This window comes from Anser cygnoides, chromosome 23 (assembly GCF_040182565.1).
Source record: "Anser cygnoides isolate HZ-2024a breed goose chromosome 23, Taihu_goose_T2T_genome, whole genome shotgun sequence".
NCBI classification, from domain to species: Eukaryota; Metazoa; Chordata; class Aves; order Anseriformes; family Anatidae; genus Anser; species Anser cygnoides.
This window is the reverse complement of record NC_089895.1, coordinates 1471408-1492605: the sequence shown is the minus strand read 5'-3', so window position 1 is coordinate 1492605 and position 21198 is coordinate 1471408. Positions and strand designations below refer to the sequence as shown.

At 50.1% G+C, this 21198-nt stretch overlaps 2 protein-coding genes across 7 annotated transcripts in view; both read left to right on the top strand.

Annotated features, from left to right (window-relative positions):
- Positions 1-9829, top strand: part of UBR4 (ubiquitin protein ligase E3 component n-recognin 4) — a 78353-nt gene extending 68524 nt beyond the window's left edge. For all 5 annotated transcript variants that reach the window (XM_066982009.1, XM_066982008.1, XM_066982007.1 and 2 more), the window contains 6 exons: positions 210-335; positions 1158-1352; positions 3216-3440; positions 7159-7249; positions 7809-7971; positions 8671-9829. In XM_066982009.1, the coding sequence (XP_066838110.1) occupies positions 210-335; positions 1158-1352; positions 3216-3440; positions 7159-7249; positions 7809-7971; positions 8671-8735 (865 nt within the window). In that variant the 3' untranslated portion in view covers positions 8736-9829. The remainder of the gene's footprint in view (positions 1-209; positions 336-1157; positions 1353-3215; positions 3441-7158; positions 7250-7808; positions 7972-8670) is intronic.
- Positions 9830-18869: 9040 nt separating this feature from the next.
- IFFO2 (intermediate filament family orphan 2) overlaps positions 18870-21198 on the top strand; it is a 43766-nt gene continuing 41437 nt past the window's right edge. The window contains exon 1 of one of the 2 annotated variants that reach the window (XM_066982010.1): positions 18870-19650. In XM_066982010.1, coding sequence (XP_066838111.1) covers positions 19016-19650 — 635 coding nt within the window. In that variant the 5' untranslated portion in view covers positions 18870-19015. The remainder of the gene's footprint in view (positions 19651-21198) is intronic. The other variant, XM_048048715.2, reaches the window with a different exon arrangement.

Sequence of the window (21198 nt, the reverse complement as noted above, 5' to 3'; positions counted from 1 at the left end):
ATGAGTTGGTCGCTATGTAGCCTGTAGACAGCCATGGGCTTCTCTGTTGTGGCCTGCTTTAATGTGACAAATGGAAGTCAAGACTGGACACTTAAAACTGAAGTTCATAGTTTCAAGGAGCTATGAAATTGCCAAGCTTTAGATAGTTTCCTATAAAAAAGCTTGTGTACTTCTAACTTGCCTGGGTATGGCTTGCTTTCTCAATGCAGACTCGCTCGTGGTCGTGAAGAGTGGGAGAGTGCAGCCCTACAAAATGCCAACACCAAGTGTAACGGGCTCCTGCCGGTCTGGGGACCTCATGTGCCAGAGTCTGCTTTTGCTACTTGCTTAGCGCGGTGAGTAGAAGTCGGTACTTCTCAAGCTGTTTTGTATTTGGGTTAGGTGAGACGTTAGGTTACCACAGAGGCACATAAATTTCAAACTATCAGAGCAAAGATGGCAGCTAAATCTTAGCAACCCTGAGTCATTTCAAGTTATACCATTAAGGGATCCAAGCTAGAGAGCATCTCCTAAAAAAGAATAGGTGTCTTTCTGTTTCTTGGCTTTGTATTGATGTGTAACCTGATAAATTCATTACCTCTTGAGCCCCATGTCACTCCTGCATACATGCCGCGTGCATCTTCAGGAGCGTTAATTCATTTGCAGCCCAGTGACCCCTGTTTTACAGAAGAAACGTATCTGACAGCAACAGATTCCTTTCTGTAGCTTTCTAAACCTCTTGATGTTAATGAGTTACAATAACCTGACCGCTTACCTAGAGCACAACGAGATTGTTCATCCTGTTGTCCATATTCTTGATCACCTTGTGTGGAACTTGTACAGTCATGTTAGAAATTAGGAGTAGTAATATCTCAAATTCGTTTTGGCCAAGGAGCTGTATTCCAAGCCCTGGATGTGTGAAAATAATATTGATGTGTGTATATATGCAGATGGAATTAGCTTTGCCAGAGTAAGGTTTCTTTTTTTGTCAGACTCCCTTTGGGGAGGTTAATCAAAGGCAGCAGTGTGTGCATTTTTGTATCCTGTTCGTCCTTTAAAGCTTTGCTATAGGATACTGATCAGATTCTGTGTTCTGACTTATTTGCAGTGTGCAAGAAGAAACTTGTTAGAGTTTGTAAAAGGTTTTTAACGAAGTAACACTTGCTGCTGTTTTTCAGACACAACACATACCTCCAAGAATGCACAGGGCAGCGGGAACCCACCTACCAGCTCAATGTCCATGATATTAAACTGTTATTTCTCCGGTTTGCAATGGAGCAATCATTCAGCGTAGATACTGGAGGAGGAGGAAGGGAGAGCAACATACACCTCATTCCGTACATAATCCACACGGTCCTCTATGTCCTCAACACGTCAGTATCTTTTAGTAGCAACCTCTTCCTTCCAATCTTAATTGTGGAAAAGGCTATAAAGGGAAGCAGTCTGGGCTTTGTACATGTATGTGGTAAGAAAGGTGGGAAATCACACACAAGTTTCAGAGGGAAGCAAATTGCACATATTAAGCAGACTGTAACAGGCTTACATTATTCAGAGTAAAGCATTGCAGCTTGTGAGCATGCTGGATAACAGGGAATCAACTGAGTAAAAGCAACTGGGACTTAGCTTCTCTTTCCATTCTAGATATAATTATTACCTATGCGGTGAGCAACAGTGTTATTAGATTAAAGAAACACTGCCAGCTTAACTTTTTCTGGAGCAAACAGTGAAGAAACAATATGAAGAAGAAATTGTTGTCAGCTGAAAATAACCTTGGTATCATTTTTGTCTGACATGAACATAACCTGATTGGTTTGGGTTCCAGTTTTAACGTACTGGAATTCTCTTGTAGCATTCGGGTTTGTCAAAATGTCAAGACAATCTTAAGATTAAATTTCTTTTTACCAGTAGACAGCAGCACACAAACACTTCTGCTGAAGTGTTTCAGTAATATTTATACAAAGTGTAAGTATCTAAGTGTACAAATTATAGACACCTAAATGCTGTTGAATACATGAGCTGGTTCTGATAATACAGCATCTCATGCACAAATGTAATGCCTTTTATTTTTGTAGTTAGATACTGGGAAGTAATATTAATTACATTGAGGGTATAAATGTTAAAATACATGCCTCTTAAACCAAGGTCATTCCAAATGGAGTGCAACAAAATCTCAGCTCTCTTTGCCGCCTGGAACTAATCAACATTTTGGCTCTAATACAGTTTGGCTATTGTTTTTAATATCTATAGCCAGATTCCTCTCCTATTGTTTTCTGAGTCCCCTGAGAGACAAATAAATGAAACTATTCTTTTCATCTTGTAAGTCTGCTTAGTGGCACCAGAGAACCCGCTGTGTGGCTGTTGTATAAAAATGCATTATGTAGTTTCCAAACATCACTTTTTTTATTTTTTCTAAAGATGTGTTTGATACTAAATGTAGAAAATAAGAACTACTGGTTGGCTACCAGCTGCATAATGTAGCAAATGAAAATTTCACAAAATGCTAGCACCCAGACACAGCTTTATCTGTTAGTGATACTGATTTATACCTCCTGATACGGAGGGCACGTGTAACTTAAAAATCGAGGGACCTACCTGGCTGGCAGACTCTTCCTGATGAAGTAGAGCAATAGGCTGTGATAAACGGCTATACATCTGTGCAAGAGTTGACAGTCAGCTCTGGGTCGTCCTGACTCCTGAGGAAGGTGAAGCAGGAGAGAGGAAATAAATACAGATACAGATATTTAAAAGCTTACAGTAAATACGTTATTTTCTTTGTTTTTGAAATTGGCCTGTATCTCCTTGATTGCTTTTGCAGTAGATGGAATTCCATAAATTGATCCTCAAGCCTGGCTGCAGGAGCTGCGCTCACATGCTTAGGATCAGCCAGGCAGTGGTACAACCTGAACACATGGAATGGCTGGCCTGACTCTTTTTTCCCCTAAGAAAAGGAAAAATAACTTTACAACAGTATTGCCCTCTAGTGGGGCAATGCCAGCTGGCCTACAAGCCTCTCTCGTACAATAGGCAGCTCCATGGAAAAGTGAGTGTGCTAGGCTTGCATGCCTTGTTGTGAGCAAACTCTCAATCAGTGGATGAATTTGGGAAAAATCTGGCAGTGCAAAGCTAGCGGTGTTTTTTCCTGTGTAGAGCTGCATAAATGCAGTACCCCAAAGCTCCTGGGAAGTTGCAAGTAACATACAAGAGCCAAGAAAACTGATAAAGTTCTTGTGTTTCAGAACTCGAGCGACCTCGAGGGAGGAGAAAAACCTCCAGAGCTTCATGGAGCATCCCAAGGAGAAGTGGGTGGAGAGTGCCTACGAGGTGGATGGGCCGCATTACTACACCGTGCTGGCGCTGCACATCTTGCCCCCGGAGAAGTGGAAAGCCATGCGAGTGGAGATCCTCAAGCGACTCCTCGTTACCTCCCACACGAGAGTGGTGTCACCAGGGGGAGCCAGCAGGTCAGCCACCACCCACTGCTGCTCCGCAGCTGCCAGCTTGCTCGTGTTACTGCCACAGTAGTCAGAGCCTCACACAGGAAGCTATGGGGAGCTGAGGAAAGGAGTGAGCGTATTTTAGAATGGCAGATATTAACACTTTCTGAGCAGTTTTGTGCTCAGTCTTGCAGAGTTATGGGAGGAGCATTCAGTTTAGATGATTTTTGGAGTAGATCTGTCAGTTGATCAGTGAAAGCAGTGCTTTTCCTGGGTGTGTAGCTAAAAGTTAAGATGAAGAGTAAGATGCTGATTCTTCCCCACCTCCAGTAAATTGCTGTAAGCAGAGCTGCTCTTGTGTGCTCTTTCAGAGCTGTTAGCATGCTCTGTGCTTGCCTGACTGAAAAGGCTGTTTCTGTTCTCTTTATGATCAGTCCAACAGCTTCCTAAAATAGAAATAGAAATCAAATGCCATTGCTCTCAAGAAATAAAAAAAAAAAAAGAACGAAATCAATAGCAGCTGTCATGCACTTGAGAAGTGCGAGAATAAATGGCTGTGCCTGCCTGACAAAGAAGGTATTTCCAGAGAAGGAAAGGGAATTCTAGTTTCTGAAAAGATGATTTTAAATAGCTGTCATAATGAGGAATAAAATCATTATTATTCTAAGTCATCTTAAAGGGCATTCTTATTCTGATGACATTAATTATGTGTTTGATAAAGTAATTACATTGTAGTTACATAAAACACAGCATGCATCAATGCTATTAGAGGCATCAGAAGAGCTTCCATGCCCTTAAAGGGGCTATAGTACCGTTTTCTGTGTTAGTTTCTGCTGTTCAGGCTCAGCCTGTTCTGTGTTTGTGTCTCCCATTTCCGCCACTGCTGCCTGAGCTCTGGGAGAGGGGGTGTGACAGGCACAGGAGATACTATCTTGGAGGGCTGCTTGCTCAGAAACAAGGGAGTGCAGCCTTTCATGTGGCCTGCAGAAGAGCCTGGCGAAGCAAAGCTCCCGTGTGGGATTGCTGTGGATGTTTGGTGTTTTTGAAAATCCTTGGTTAATGATTTTTCTTTCCAAACTTATCTCTAGGCAAATATGTAACAAAAACGTTGAAATGGCTACAACAAGAAACTTCCAGCTAGCCCTCTGATCTCTGGAATTTCAGGGGAGAATACTCAGAAATAGTTCTCAGGAATTATGTCAAGGTTTATTCAAGGGCTTTCTTTAATCCCTGCAGACTAAGAGAGCACAAAGCCTTCCACTGATAATACCTCTCAGAAGTAGAAATACGGCAATTCTTATTTCCAAGGTCTCGTTTTATTTATTCTTGTGGAAAATCAGGAGGAGGGCGATGGATGGTGAAGTTCTCTGCAGATAAGTGCCAATCCCTTGGCCCTGTGGGCTGAGGCAGAGAGGAAGCTAGTGCCTGTAACGTCAGAGTAATATGTCTGCATACAAAAGATTAAAATTAGCATTCCGTGTTAGAAGTAATACAAGGATGTTCTCTGGGAATGCCACTATTCAGAGTACATTGGAGTGGTGCAGACTGAAGGTTGAAGAGATGCAAGGACTCACTGCCACCTTTGCTGGCAGAGATGGAGGGAAGTTGCTATAGCAACTATCAGTGCATCTAAAAGCAGCTGAGGATCACCTCCTGCTCCTAAAATGGGCGTGTAAGTCTTATTAATGAAGATGCAGGCAATGCTGTGCATTCCCCTGTGTTAAATGAAGGCAACAAATACTGCCTATGCCCTCTCAGGTGTTCTGTTCAGCTGCTCAGTATCCTTTCTGTGTTATTAAATATAAGGCAGAAGTGGGGAGAATCTCGCCAAAAATGTGAGACTCTTAATTTCTGACAGTTTGTACCCCAAGGTGTATATCTCCCCGAATAAGGATGAAAGTAAATAATTACTGCAACCCATCTCAGAAGGCTCCCGTAGCTGTTGGCTCATTATCCAGCACTGCCTCCCCTGTCCCTCAGAGAACTTAACCCATCTTCTGTCTCTGCCAGCAGCTACAGCTATTGCAGTTTGTCTGCAGGACCAAAGGGAGAGACACACAGCAGCTTCCGTGTTTTAGAATCTCTTCAAATTTAATCCCAAAGACGAGGTTACCAGGGTGGATGGGAGTTCTGGGTTTGTCCTTTTCTTTTTTTTGGTAAATACAGTTTACAAGTGCCAAAGAAATGAGTCGAATGGCTAATTACCTCCTTGTTATTGCTGAACCAAGAATTCTGGCTAGAAAAATCCAGTAGACAGTTTGCAGCATAGCTTTCATGTGGGGTTTGAGGGGAGAATATTCTTTGATTTTTTTCCTGTGCTCCTGACTGAGACCTTTGTAAAATATTCATGAAAGAAATGAGGCTCCCAAAGTGTTAATATCTAACTTTCTGCTGGAAATCCATGCATAGCTGATGAGCCTGAACCAGCTTACATTAATGAAAACGCAGCAGCTATTTATGAAGTAGCTGTTCCAGAAGGTAGCTACCCAGACTTAACCCACAAGGGCCTTTTAGTTTTCAATTAAAGGAGCAGACTCCAATTATATCAAAACCAGTCACATAAAAAGAAATTCTCTGTTGCAGTACGTGGGAGTCTAGAATTAGCCTCCCTCTAAGTTGCTGTTCTTCCCGTGCAAATTTAGTCACCTTTACTAATTGGTTTTCCTTTAAATAATTAAGCCTAGCTGCCCGAGCAGACTGCCACCTACCAAGCTGTCTGCTTTAAGGGAAAGAAAGATCATGCAGTCACACAGACATAACCTCTTAAAATAAGAGCAGCAAGATGTTCATATCACACGCAAAAAAACACAAACCAACTTGTGTCAGATTGCAGCTGGTGGTCAGATGATACCCTTTTGTCCTGCTGACTTTTGTCGGTGGCAGCTGGACTGGTTCTAGATACATTTAAAAAAGCTTTTTTTCAAAGCTTTCAAGTGGCGAGCAGGAAGTATCTTGTGACAGAGGCAGCTGTACCTGAGAAACGCATGCAAGAAAATTCCAAACCCATTAGAGTTGCTGGCAGGGAGGTTCAGCCTTGCCTCAACCTGTTGGTGATTAATCCTGTAAACTTTGGGAGCTGTTATCCCAGGACAACTCTACACCTTTTATAGCATTTTTGCAGACGGATGCTGAAAGTCCAAAAGCAGAAGTCCTTTCATGGCCATAGAAATCTTGTTGATTACAAGCAGGTATTAAATAAAAATTCCTCCATTTCGTCAAGGCTCCTTTTTTTGGGCCAGGGTGAGATAGTTCCCTCAGAGTCTTTCAGAAACAATTCCATGAGATAGAAACAAAAATATGTTCTCTGTCATTACTACAGACTATGTTCAAGACCTGGATTTAGTTATTTTTTTGGGGAATCTGCTATGCTGCAACCAGGGAGCATACAAATGTACATTATTTTTCCATCTTTGTTGGAAAAAGAGCTTTGCTGTTGAATTCCTATGTAGTCTTAGCAGTCCTTTTGCTTCTTTGCTTGTTTTCTTCCTGTGAAATACGTTTTTATTGGCTCACCTGGTTTGGTTACAGTAGGTACAGCTTGTAAAGCAATTTCCCAGCCGCAGGAATCAGGGATGCCCAATGTTTGTTTCATGTCCAAGACCACATAACAGCTTACCGAGAGCCATTCCCCATGCGTATTATCGATAGGCGTTTTGGCCGTTTCAGCTTTCGTGCTATTCATCAAATCGGTCACCAAAGCGTAGTAAAGTGATTAACTCAAAGATTGATTTCATTATCTTCCTAGAATGGCAGATAAGGCAGTGAAGGAATATGCAACGTACCGCTCTGGCCTTCTCTTCTGGGCCCTTGTAGATCTCATCTACAACATGTTCAAGGTAAGAAAAACATGAAGGTTCAGCTGTAACTGCTTTCTAACCTGAGGAACTTCATGCATTTGAATTAGAAGGCAGGGAGTGACACCCCTTTATCCAGGATCCTTGTAAACTTAAAACTTGGCCTGCCTGTGTGAACAGAAAGGCTGCAAGAAGCTGTCTGTGCTTATTGCGCTCTAGCAATTTGGTGTCTGAAGAACTGAGAAACTTTTCCAGTTTGCAGCACTCCTCCTGTATGTGTATTTGCTTATTTTCCAACCAAGGATGTTCAGGACTGCACTGGGGAAACACTTGGGTAAGGAAAGAGATGGGGGCATCGCCACTACCAAACAGAAGCTTGTAGCTTCCAAAGAGGATAAATAATTAGGGTGAGAAAATGCCTGCAGCCTTTTCTGCAATCTGTACAAAAAGATTAAAAAGTCATTTGTGGGGTAACTCTTTTATGTGGCTTATTTACAAGAGGCAGGGGACTTGAGTCCAAGCGCGACAGGAGAAGGCAGCAGAGTTTGGAGTTCTTCTTTGGGCTGATCTGCACTAACTGGTCCCATTTCCCCCCTTACAGAAGGTGCCTACCAGTAACACAGAGGGAGGCTGGTCCTACTCTCTTGCTGAATTCATACGACACAATGACATGCCAATACACGAAGCTGCAGACAAGGCCCTAAAGACCTTCCAGGAGGAGTTCATGCCAGTTGAAACATTTTCCGAGTTTTTGGATGTGGCCGGTAAGCGTGTGCTTTGCTTTCCCTTTTATAGGCTGCCTTAATGCAACTCGTGACTTGAGACAGCAGCATTCCTGACACGGCGGCGGCAGTTTGTTTGCATGAGGCAGAGAGAGGAGGAGACCTTGGCACTCCAGCCACTGCCTCAGCTATTTCACAAACAGTTGAGAGGCACACTTGAGCATCCCCAGACAGGAAAATTTCTCTCACCTGATCCCGCAGGTCCTCCCCCTGCTCTGTTAAACATAACTACTTACATCACAGCTTAAAGGTGTTGTGGGGTATATGTGATTTAGAGGCCGGTAAACAGATGAGGCAGCCGTTCAGTGCAGCGAGAGTTTCTGCTGTAGGGATTTTATCATCCCCAGGAGCTGTTGAAAATTCACTTGCAGAGAGTCTGCTCTTCTCTTAAGAGTTCCAGTGCCTTGGGTCAGTCTCTCATTGTCCAGTGTATGGAGCTAGCAGGGTCTCTATAGTAGTTCTGTTCCACAAGAGCAAGTACCGTATGGATTTAACGTATACACCTCGGTCCCCGCTGTACATGCATTCGGCAAGGGTTTATCTTCATCTGCTCCATACTTAAAATAACACTGCAGCTGTCATTATTAACTTGCTATACATACACCCTAGCACAAATCCATAATGTCGGCAGGAGAAACTGCTTTGTGGAGCTAATTATTCTGTATTGTCTTTTGTTTAAAGGGCTCTTATCAGAAATCAGTGACCCTGACAACTTCCTCAAGGATCTTTTGAACTCCATCCCCTGAGCCGCCAGCACAGAGAAGCGTTGGGCAGAGACTACACTAGCTTGCCTTCCATCCCTTTGTGTTCCTCCTTGTGCAGCCTGTCCCTTCCCTGAGGAGTGCTGCAGTTTATTGGTTTTTTGTTTTGTTTGCTTTTTTTAATTATTATTAATATTTTCTACAGTTTTTCTTCCTGGAGTGATTTGGAATTTAGATTCGTTTTATCTTTTATTTCACTGCTTCTGTCTGTAAAGCCTTGTCTATTTGAGCTGGTTGAAAGAACTTGTACAGAGAGGAATACGTACCAGTAAATCTTAATGCTTTAGTGTGCACCTCTTTGAAGTTAAATAAATCAAACAAATGGGTAAGATGGGTTTGACTAGTATTTTAACCATGCAGTAGCTTAAATGCCAAATTCTTTCCCATCTTTTCTTTCAGAGCTCCTTCTTTCAGGGCTCAGAGCTGCTGCTCTTTCTGGCCCGTAGTCTGGACAAGGAGACACAGGAAACAAAGGACTTGTAGTGAACAAAGCAGCAGACTGGCGCTGTGTTTACTGATTGTACATGCAGAGCAGGTTTCCCATTGTGGGATGTGAGCCTTAGAGACTCGTGGATTGCAAGGACAGTGAATCCTTCCACCCCTTCCTCACCTGGGTGAGGGGAGCTGTGCCAGCTGCAGTCACCTCCCCTGGCACTTGGTGTTACCCCTCTCCAAGGCATGCTGCATATCACGGGCTCTTTCCTGACTTTATTCTCGCCAAGGCTGTATTCAAAGCAAGCATGCCAGTTGGAGCATACTGATGGTGATGTTACCTCGCAGAGGGATGCTACTCACATCAGATTTGTTTTCTATCTGGTAAAATTTTCAGCTTTGAAGAATGCATGGAAAATAGACCCTGCGCACTTCTTGAGCTGGCCACTTGCTCTTTCGCTAGTAAAAGCTTGCGTTTTGGTGTGCATGCCCTGACTTGAAGCCAAGTACCTGTTTTGAGTACAGCCTTGCCTTTTCTCACTGAGTTGTGCGTGCTGGTAACCTACCTTCACCATTACCTCTGCTGTCCTGTAACCCAGCTGACACGTGGTTAAGCTGGAATCTAATAAAGCTTTCCCTGTCTTCCTCGTCTCTGTTTGAACTTGAATTTCTGCAATCCTAACGCAGTCCCGTCATGCAGTGCCCCATAAATAATAATTATTTTAGAGGCTGGATAATTCGGCAACCTATTTGATGCCTTTGGTTAGTGTTGAGCACGTATTGTGATTTGACGATTAGCAGATGGTTGAAGGCTCTTCTCGCCTCTATGGGTGCTTATTTCCCTCCTGGCAGTTGGATGTGATTCTGGGGAGGAACACTGAATAGCAAGTTACCTCAAGGAGTTTGGGTTCATCTCTTGTCAGCTGGGTAAATCTGTCTTGCTTTATGAAGGTACAGGAGGGGGATTAATGTGTGTAGTTGGTTTCTCTTTAATATGGCAATATTAAGCTTCCAACCAGCGTGCGGTATATCCCTTGCACCACATAAAAGAGAAAAACTCCCTTTGTTTTAAAAGCGCTGTAAAGTCAAACCTAACAGTCTTCTCTCCAAACAAGCAGCTGTAGCATAGCTGACGGGTGGGTGTGCAGATTGTACTCTGGTATTGGTAAGCACAGTAGCTTGAACAATACTAAAATCCCCTTTCAAGTGAAGGACCTTTCAAGTCAGTGTAGTTTCTGAAAGCAACAGTATATAGGTAACATGAAAGCAACTTTTTATGATAGGGAGAGTTGAGGTGCAAGACTGAAACCCTAACACGTTTTGACTTTGTTATTTGGGTAAGATTGTGTAAGACTGGTTAAACTCGGGACAGGAACTAGTAATGGGATGGTTCAGAGGCTTGGGAGGGAGGAATGCCAAGCTGCTTTGCTGCCTTTGGAAAGGTAGAAATGGAGAAATACCTTTTCCTCTTCAGCACAGCCTCAGCGTTCCAGGCAGCCCCTCGGCTTTTGCTTCGCAGCTGTTGCTTCACTGAACCAAAGGAGGATGTGACAAACGCCTCGTGCGCTGTCTTCCCACACTAACAAGGTAACTTCAACAGAGCTCAGGCTTTTGCTGTTGCAAATCCTGGTTTATACTCCATGTATGGTGGCACAGGTCTTTGAAAACATCCTCTGCCATTGCAGGAACTGGTATGGTATATACAAGCAAAATATTTCTCCAGCAGTGGAATTGTATCAGCAGCTCCTTAAGCTTACCTGGAGCAGAACGCGGTGACCATTTCTTGCCTGATGTTTGTACAACTGCAAAAAAGCAGGATTTTGAAAGGAGATCATAAACTGTCTCCTTATCGATACAAGTCAAATTGCAATAAACAACTCCAACCGTTCTGGAGGATTTTGCAAAGGTCCAGAGATGAATTTTGGAAAATGAAGTCATCGCATCAAGGGCCGGAAGCACGAGAGGACTGACTTGATGGGGAAGCCTGGTCTGAGAAGGTGGAAGCAGCGTGATAGCACTTCTGGCCAGCAGAATAGCCTGGGAGGGACTGACGACAAACAGCAGCAACCCCAGAAGAGCTAGAGAGGGGCAAGAACTGAAAAAGGTTTGGGAAAGCTTCAGCTGAGGCAGGTGCTGAATTGTTTGCAGTGCTGCACAAAGGCAACGCACTCCAGGCTGTAAAACCCCCAGCAGGGTGGGTGGGAATTGGTCAGCCTGGGATGTCAGCAAAGATTTTTGGGAAGTGTTTTCCTTAAACTAAGAGGAGCCAGGGAGTTGGGAGGGGGAGAATTGCCTCAAAACAGGTACAAGTGGCTCAGGTTCATGAAACAAACCGCTAGGACATTAATATCGACCTCCCTCTCCCAGACAGTTTATTTGAAAGACATTTTGGGAACTATCCTTAGATGCCCGAAAGGCTGTGACCTCTGTGATTGCTCCACATCTGGCTTTGTGGCTAAGAGGTTCCCCAAGACGACCAGAACTCATTGTGGTGCCTGTTCATGCTGGGTCAAACCTGGGTGGTTGTTTGTTAATTAATTTTGAGCCAGCAGTGGGTGCAAAGGCCCCTGCCAGCCTCAATTAATTTGCCGCCACTGCTGAGATGGTTTTATCGCTCCCTGCGGGTTGCCACAGTGGATGCTCTGTCCCTGGGCTGCCCTATGAGGTCGGGAAGCCTTCATCCCACCCTCTGCATTGGTACCAGCGTTCCCAACCAGGTCTAGAGCCGAGTTCCTCTCCTCTGCTTTGTCTCTTGCCACAATTGCCTGGATGTGTTTTTGAACCAGCCACGGGGTTACGACTGCAGAGCACAAACACCCTGCGAGTGGCAGCGTCTGGCCGCTGCGGAAGATTCCCCAGAGTTTTTCCGACGGAGAAGTGATTTATCTCCCCAGGCGCGTGTCCTCACGGCTTGTTTTTCAGGCAGGACGCTCCGATCGTGCCTTTGGGAAGATCACGGTGGAGCCTCGCCACAGAAGTTCTGGGCTCTTGGGCACCACTGCAGAGATTCAGAGCAAGAAGCTTGCTGCCTACATTCCAGGGAGTCTCACCGTGTGTATTATGGCACCGAAGGCTCCCTTTCCTACCGAATCCCCGCCGCTTTCCCCTGTTGTGGCCCAGTTTCTGCTGGGGCGCTGCCGGGATGCTGCTCAAGGTGTTCCTGCACCAGGCTCCTCCCCGCCTCCCATCCCAGTTTTCCCCCGGCAGGAGCTCCCCAGGACTCCGCGACCCTTCCCGACTCCTCACGCGATGCAAGAAGCGCTCCTTCAACGTGGCAAGCAAAACCCCCTGCAGCAAACAGCGCAGTTTGCGGGTGACAAAATTCACGTCTTTTACAGAATTTCCACCTTTCTGTAAACTTTCTGGAAAGACGCTCGAGGGGTTTTGAGGTGAAAGCACTTCAGGGCTGCGCCCCCTCCTAGGTGGAGATGCAACAACCAGGGGTGGTTGCCCCCTTCCTGCTTTCTAAGAGGGAAAAAAAAAAGGCTAAATCCCCACCCCCAGATTTTTATTTTATTTATTTTTCTGGCAGTGGTGATAGGGAGAGCTACAGCTCCCGATTTATTGCCCCTAAGGCCCGTTGCAAGCTCCTTTGCCTTTATAGAAATAAGAAAGCGTTTCGCTTTTGAGGCAGCGTAAAACCAGGCAGCGCTCCAGCAAGGCTTGGAGGAGAAAGCAAAAGAAAGGTGCAAGCTGTAAAATATTAAAAATAAAGGTGCTTTACTGTAGGTTCGCTCCGAGCCCCTGCCTCTGGCCCTGCCCCACGACTCCCCCTGCGCTGCTGCATCGCACTTGTGCTGCTGGCTGTAGCCACGATGCCTCTAACGGGGCTCCAGCACGCAGCAAGGACAGGATTAAAGGCAGTGGGAAAGCACCCAGGCACCCAGTGCGTGGGATGTGGGCAAGCAGGGCCCCGGGGCGGGTATTTTCAAGCTTTTTCATCGAAGAGAATTGTTTTTTTTGTTGTTGTTTTGGGGACCCCGAGCACTGTGCGAGGTCCAGGGGGTGGGAATGCCACCTGCTCCACTGGCCACCGCTGCCCTGATGAGATTTTAGAGCAGTTCTCTTAATCATGGGCTGGGAAACTGAACTGCAGGCCTGGCAGGGTGGTGAGCAGCACGGGAAGCCCCTTGCAGCAGCATTTGGGCAAACAGCTTGTGCTGAAGGAGGGGGGGAGGAATAACAGAAAGGCTTTGACTGGGAAAACGCTTCAGCCAGGGGGATGGATGTTGGGGGCTGTCGAAGGGTTTGCCTCTCCCTAAGTGGGATTTGGGCTTCAGCTCGGGAGCTGGGTTCCTGGCCTTGAGGGTGGAGAAATCACAGCCTCGGGGAGCAGGGAGAGCTGAAATCAGTGCCCGCGTGTGCCGGTCCCATAGAATCAGGGCTCCCACCCCTAACGGGTGGCTCTGATCAGCCAGTGTGCTGGCGGTGGTACCAAAAAGGAGCTTCTGCCGGGCCGTTTTTTAAATCCTTTTAATGAACAAACACATCCAGCCCGGCTCCATCCTTTAATTATTCCTCCTATTTGATGACGAAAAAAGAACTATTTGCTAATGATGAAATCGGACATTAAAGGCACGGCTCCCCCATCTCCAGGTCAGTCGCATTTCTCATCCCTCGCTCCGCGCTTTGCCCGCCGTCAGCAGTTCTGCCTTAATGAGCTCAGTGACTTGAGGCGGCCAGCACAGAGGAAAGACATCCACGGGCTGGCAGTCACTGACGAGCAGGCGTCTGTCAGGGCGCTCCACCCCGGGACGTTGGGAAACCCGCAGGGAGAGTGGCTCCAGCGAGCTGAGTCAGCCCTGGTGGTGCACGGGGCCGGGCAGCGGGTTCAAGGCTGGGCAGCAAAGAGCTGGACCCTGGGGACCAGCTGGGGAGCGGAGCGGGGAGCCAAGAAGCGCCCAGTGCCGGGGGAGCAGCAAACCAGCGCTGGCTGGGCATCTCCCGGCGCTTGCTCCCAGTCGCTCGTCAACGCCTCCAGCCGGCCTTTGGCCACCGCAGGAGTTAGTGCTGTGTTTCGGGTGGGAAATTTTGGCTCGGCGGCGTACAGAGCTCCTGCTGCTGCCTGCAGGTCCTCCGGCTGCGTGCGAGCGGGGAAGCACCACAAGCTCTTCTGCTGTGCCCTTCGGGGGGGCTGCCAGCAAGTGCCTGAGCTCGGTGCAGATTCGTAGGGAGAGGAGAGCTGGCGGCACGTGGCGCCCACGTCAGTGAGCACGGGGCAGCTCCAGCACCTTTGTGCTGCCATCGGCTCTTCTCCATCCTGGGCACGTACCGGGCTGAAATCCCACAGCACGAGGAATGAAGGTGCTGAGTGGGTGGACGAGAGCCTTCGAGAGGCAGCCGAAGCTGCACCTGAATGCTGTGGGACGGCCACGCGTGCTCTGCTCCGCTCGGTGCGGAGTGAGGGGGAGCAAAGGAGAAACGAGCGGACGGGGACGGAATCACCCAGCGTGGTTCTGTGCCTGGGTTGGCCAGCACGGCACCCCCAGGAGCTTAGCACTGATGGGACTGAAAGCAGGGATTTGGGCGCACGCGGAATTAATGCTGCGGCATCCTGCAATTATCCTTGACGAATTGCCAAAGCAATTAGTGTGAGCTAAAGCACACCTGCAGTGGCCTGTACAGGCTTATCGGGGCATATTTGCTGCCCTACTCAATACAGATGCAAATATTTGGTTACTGAGGAAGCAGTGAACATTGCCACAGTCTCCAAGGCCATCCCACGACGTGTCTCAACCACTCTGGCTGGCGGATGCTCTCCCCAACGCATCCCTATCTGTGTCTGAATCCCTGTCCCCTTAATTCACCCGCCATTCAGGTCGAACCTGGCGCAGAAGATTTGTTTCCAAAATATTTATCTCATCTCCATGCGGAAGGGAAACATTGGTATCGCCGGGGTGGAAAACATCCCGGCAGGAACACCGGCTCACCTGCGCAGGGCACGGTTGGGGTGGGAGGTGATGCTGATGGAAACGCGTCCTTCCACCCGTGGCAACAATTTTGGGAAAATCCTGGGTGCGCAGAGATTCAGCAGGGGCCAGATCTGGCAGAGGGGCTGGGGATGAGTCCGGTGCTGAAGCCGCTCAGCCCAGCTCTGTCTTCTGCACCAGTGGTGCTTGGAGGGCAGATTTTGCAAACTTGGAAGAGTGGGAGTGAGCTCCTGGCAGACTTTCTGGGCAGCTGCACTCTGCTTTGCAGTGCTGGCATGTAAAGGAAAACCAAATGTGGCAAATTGAGATTTTTTTTACCTCTGAAAAAGTTAATGGAGCTGGCTGGCCAACGAACAGAGCTGTAATGGGAGAAGGTGCTGGGTTTCAGCTCAGCTGTTTGCATTTCACATGGTGCTAATGGAATAGGTAGAAAATACAGTGGGATGAAACGCTTAGAAAAGGCAAGTTTGGGGAGGAGAGAGCTCCTCAGAAGGCAATGAGGAGCACGCTGCTGCTTGCGGCAGCTTCCAGCGGCTCTTCTGCATGAGCAATGGTAGCTCCCACCCCAAATATTTTTGGTGTTCAGAGTGCAAGGTGCTCCCCATAGGGGCTTTCCACATGGTCCCGTCCCTCATAACCCCCTTCAGCATTGTTTGTTATCATTATTTTCCAAAGTCTGTGTTATATATGATTATTACGCCCTCAGAGAAGCTGTTTTCCTGCAGTCTGCCCCCAGTGGCTGGCAGGGCCGTAAGGTACAGCATCCTCTACGTTAAATACCCATCCTGGAGAGGTGCCTGTAAAAATTCTGTCAGTTCTTGTAAAAAAAAAAAAGCCTGGGTCATGCAAATCACCACTTTCCATCCCTCGGCTCCGACCAGCAAATGTGGCCATTAAGGAAAACCCAAAGAAAGCAGAGCCCTGGGGATGACGCCATGAGGACAGCAGCCACTGAGTTTTTTGGGGGTGATGTTGCAGCCATTGGGTTTTTGCACGATGCAGAAAGCCCTGGGCAAGGATGTTCCCGGGCACCAGGGCTCAGCTGACAAATCCCTTGGGTCGGTGTCTTCCAGGCTAACAAAGCACCGAGAAAATGAGTACAGGACCACTACACAGATGCACAGAGCAGCCCTGAAATAGTTGCTGAGGTTTGCACACCAAGGACGCTACCACGCGTTAAAACATTGGCACTGGCTGTGAACCTGCTCCCGAGCCCCTTAGCACTGAGCCGGCAATCCCAGGCGCTGATGTGAGCGGGTCCCGTAGGTGTTGTCCCATCAGATGTGACTGCAGAGGTGCAGGCAGGTGCCAGCTCCGGCCCAGCCTTGGGTACCACGCCGCTCCCCCAGCACCACGAACCTTTTGCCTGCACCAAGGGAGTGTAAGAACCAGGCCTCTGCAGGTGCACGATGACGACAAAGCCAGCCCACTTCTCCCAGCGCAGCTTCTCCCCCCCAGCCCACTTTGGGCTGAAGCAAATGTTGCCTCTGTGCTGAGAATGAAAACAAATGGGAAGCATCATTCTTAGCAGGGCTAGCTGCGGTCACCACGATTTAATCGGTGCTGGCACGGGATGGCTTCTGCGTTCAGAAGTAGCACCATTTCCCATCCCTTTTCCTACCTCTCCAAATAGGAAGACACTAATCACCGCCCCAGTATCCCATGCTCTCAGCTTTTGACATGGTGCTGGACCGCAGGTGGGCAAAGCCTCACGGAACAAAGCCTCCGCTTTCCCCGAAGAGCCCTAATCCTTGTTAATTGTTGCCGGTGTCATTAATTTGGGATGGTGGGGAAATCCGTCTGTCCTTGGGAGGGGCTGCTGAGGGATGCCAGAGGCTCACTCACTGCACTGGCTGCTGGCAGTGACCTTACCCTGGGTGTGGTGCCAAGCCAATTAGGCTTGGTGGAGGGGCTTGTTAATTAGCGAGCTTTGGTAGTGAGTTCCCGTCTGAACTCACTCTCTGAGGTTTTCCTGCTTCCTTAAGGAAATAAAAATAAAAATAAAAATAGTGCATTGTTCAGCACGGCAGAGGGTGCGGTGCAGCACCAAAGGATGCTCAAAGCAATGCAAGGGGTCACCACTGAATTCTGGAGGATTACCCAGACCTGGGGTAAATGGCCAAATCTGCTCTTGCTGGACTGCTGCTCCTAACAGTAACCTCGGTATCTGCACCTGAGGACATTCTTGCCATTAATAAGGTGTCGTGGCAAACCCCACAGAGTGATGCAAGCTACAGGTGCATCGCTCTGGGCTCCCCAGCCGCACAGCCCTGGGACCCGCTTCAGTCCTGGGAAAGCCCCGGGGCCTGGGTCGCCCAGCCCAGGCCAGGCCAGGGCCTGTCCTCCGAGCCCTGCCCAGCGTCGGTGCCATTGCAGCTCCGTGCGGACGGTGTGACGGCTGCTCCTCGACGGCCAGCGCCACCAGCACGGGCAGCAGCTGGGCACTGCGCGCTCAGCAAGATCACTTTGGGTGTTTCTTTGAGTCACCTCGGTAACAGCGAGCCTCCGCCTTGGCACGTTCATTTTTTCCAGGTGGTGCTGGGCAAACACGGGAGGTGCGCACACGGGATCCTGGGGGTGGTGGGAAAGGCGCCGCGCTGTGACCCGAGAGCCCCCCAACACCTACAAGGGTTGGTTTTGCAAGGCTTGCTGCGAGAGCTCCTGAAAGCATCGTCTTTTGTTCCAAAAGCCATCCGCCCATTTATACCACACAGGAGGAGATCCCTGCCGATCTTTGAGCCCGGTGCTGCTGCTCGGCTGGGCGCCTCTTGGACACGCCGCGGCGATCGCGCAATTCAATTAAACCATCGCGTTGATTGCTGAGCGGCCCAGAGGTCCAGCAGCAGTAAGCGGGAAACGCTTATTTAATAACTTAATTACCAGATTGTAACAACGCTTCAAGGGTTCTGATGGCGGCTGACAACCTCATCCCCTGTGCCTTCAGCCCGCTGCCGGCCGGCTCCCCTCAGCCCGGGGCAGGGCTGGGAAGGCGCAGCCGGAGGGCACCGTGAGGGCCGGCCCTGGGGTGTCAGAGAATCCCAGAACCATCCAGGTTGGAAGAGACCTCCAAGATCGCCCAGTCCAGCCTCTGACCTAACACTAGCAAGTCCTCCACTAAACCACATCACCAAGCTCTACATCTAAACGTCTCTTAAAGACCTCCAGGGACGGTGACTCCACCACTTCCCTGGGCAGCCCATCCCAACGCCTCACAACCCTTTCGGTAAAGAAGTTCTTCCTAACATCCAACCTAAACCTCCCCTGGCGCAACTTTAGCCCATTCCCCGTCGTCCTGTCACCAGGCACGTGGGAGAACAGACCAGTGCCGCCTCGCTACAGCCCCCTTTAAGGTACCTGCAGAGTGCGATCAGGTCGCCTCTGAGCCTCCTCTTCTCCAGACCGAACACCCCCAGCTCCCCCAGCCGCTCCTCCTAAGCCTTGTTCTCCAGACCCCTCACCAGCTTCGTTGCCCTTCTCTGGGCCCCCTGCACGCCAACCGACCGAGCTGGGCCGGCCCAGCGAGGCGCTGCCGGGCGGTGCTGGAAGCCCGCAGCCAGGCCGGGCCGAGGCCCCGCTGCTGCCCGAAGGCGGCGGCTCCCCAGGCTCCCCGGCCCCCACGGGCCCAGGCCTCGCTGCCGGCGGGTGCCGGCGAGGCTCCACGCGGCCGGGGAGGGGGGGGAGTGGCCGCGGCGCTGCCCGCAGCCCCCGGGGGCGCGGCCGGGCGGAGCCGCCCCCGGTCCCGCCCCGCGCCGCCGGCCGCTGGGTGCCGGTACCGCGGCGGCGGCTGCGGCAGTGGCGGCGGCAGCCGCAAGGAGCGCGAGGCGGCGGCGCCCCGTCCTTCTTCTTCTTCTTCCCCTCCTCCTCCTCCTCCCGCTGCCGCTCCCGGCCCCGCTCCCCCCCGCCATGAACTCGCTGCTCTTCGGGGAGATGGCCCGAGCCTTCGCTCCCGGCGCGGCGGCGGCCGGCGGGGCTGCGCCCTGCCCGCTGGGCCCCGGCCCCGGCGGCGGCGGCGGCTCCGGCGGCTCGGGAGGCCCTCCGGGAGTATCCGGCGGCCCGCCGGTGACGGCGGCGCTGCGGAACGACCTGGGCTCCAACATCCACCTGCTGAAAGGGCTGAACGTGCGGTTCCGCTGCTTCCTGGCCAAGGTGCACGAGCTGGAGCGGCGCAACCGGCTGCTGGAGAAGCAGCTGGCGGCCCAGCAGTGCGAGCGCGACCGCCGCCTGCGCTACAAGACCTTCTCCCGCGACCAGGCCGTGCAGACCGACGGCGGCCTCCCCCTGGCAGCCGCGGGGCTGGCGGGCGGCCCCTCGGCCGGCCCGGCCCCGCCGCATTACGGCCGCCTGCCCGGGACCATCTGGAGCTACACCCAGGTGCGGCGCACCGGCGGCGGGGGGCTGGAGACGGTGCAGGGCCCCGGCGTCTCCTGGATCCACCCGGACGGCGTCGGCGTGCAGATCGACACCATCACCCCCGAGATCCGGGCGCTCTACAACGTGCTGGCCAAAGTCAAGCGGGAGAGGGACGAGTACAAGAGAAAGTGAGCCGGGGGAGGCGGGGGGGACGGGGTTTGGGGTCTGGGGGGACGGGATTGGGGTCTGGGGGGGCCCTCCCGGCGCTTGGCTCGACCCCCCTTCCATCCCTCTCTCCCCCCCTTTTTGGAGAAGGGCAGTGAGGCGTTGTTAGCAGCGCATCGCCGAGGTTCCTCCTAAATTTAGCCGCTCTCCGTTTTCCGGGCTAACCGGTAGCCGGTTTTCGTCCGCCAGCTCGCCGAAATGAGCTCAGTGCTGCAATATTTGGGCTGCGAATGCTGCAGGGGAGGGTTCGTGCGGAAAAGATGTTTCTCTGAGTGGGTCAAAACGGCAACAAAAGCCCCGACGACAGCCATTGCTGAGCCCTGGTAATCCCGAGCTTTCCTCCAGCCTGTTGGGAAGCCCTGGGATTTCAGATGGTGGCTGGTAGCGTTCCCTTTGCTTTGCTGTATTTGCCTGCTCCGTGTATCTGTGGCGGAGATGGAGGCCAGGAGGAAAAAAAAAGGTAGTTGGGATTCTGCAGGGAAATTCCTGCATTGTCTGTGAGCTATCTGTCCCTTGGGACTAACGTGGATGCTCCCGCTTTGGGGTTTTGTCATCTTCGGGCTTAAAATGTGTCGTCTCGCTTGTGTTTTTCCTGCAGAATAAATTTAATCCTTCTCTATTTTTCTCTCCCTGGAGGCAGCCAGCGTTTCTTGGCTGTGGGGCCTGTGAAGCACGCCTGAATTTCTTCCGTCCAGGGTAACGGAGCTGCAGTGTGCTCTTTGCGTACTTCAGCTTTTATAACCGAGCTATCCCTGTGAATTAGCTTAGTTTAGAGAGGCTTTGTGGGCAGGAGTATTCTGTTCAAGTAATAATTCCGTGTTCGCTAGCAAAGCCCAATTTCTTCAGGCTGCTGTGCCTTCGTTTCTAAGCTTTTGTGCTTCATGGCTGCGGCACCCCCTGCGTCTGGGTGGAAAGCAGTTGGCCCCTTTTTGCCGTAGGAGGGGAGATGCCGTCGTGCCGTGGGGTTGTTTGTTTTTATGGCCGGCACCACGGAGATGGGAGCAGCGGTGCTGAGGGGAAGTGGCGTTTGGTGGCGGCTTGTGCGAGGAAGGTACGTGTCGGGTGTGGGCTGCGTCACCAGGAGCTGGGGATACTTCTCCTTTTTAATGGGTGTGTGATTTTTTTTGCGGGTTTTTCCTTACCAAAGAGGAGACTAATGGGTCATTTAAGTTGAGTTTTGCTGCTGGTACGTAGTTGGTGCTGTCTGGTGTGCGTTCACTTGCTTGCGTTCAGCAAATTTTCACCCCACTCTCTTCATTCAGGTCTAACTCCTTGTGCCATCTAAGTTATTGCATACTCCAAATAAATGTAATGGAGTGAAGGGGGCCTCTGTAGGCAATCGCAAACCTTATTCTTGCCACCCTTCCTGCTTTCACAACAGGTTTTTCTCCTAATGCTTGAGAATAAAATTTGGTTAATACACACCAGCATGCATCACACTAGAATTATATTTGCAGTCTGTCTTTTACGTTTGTTCCTGTTATAACTGGAGTGGTTATTACTCTCTTCTG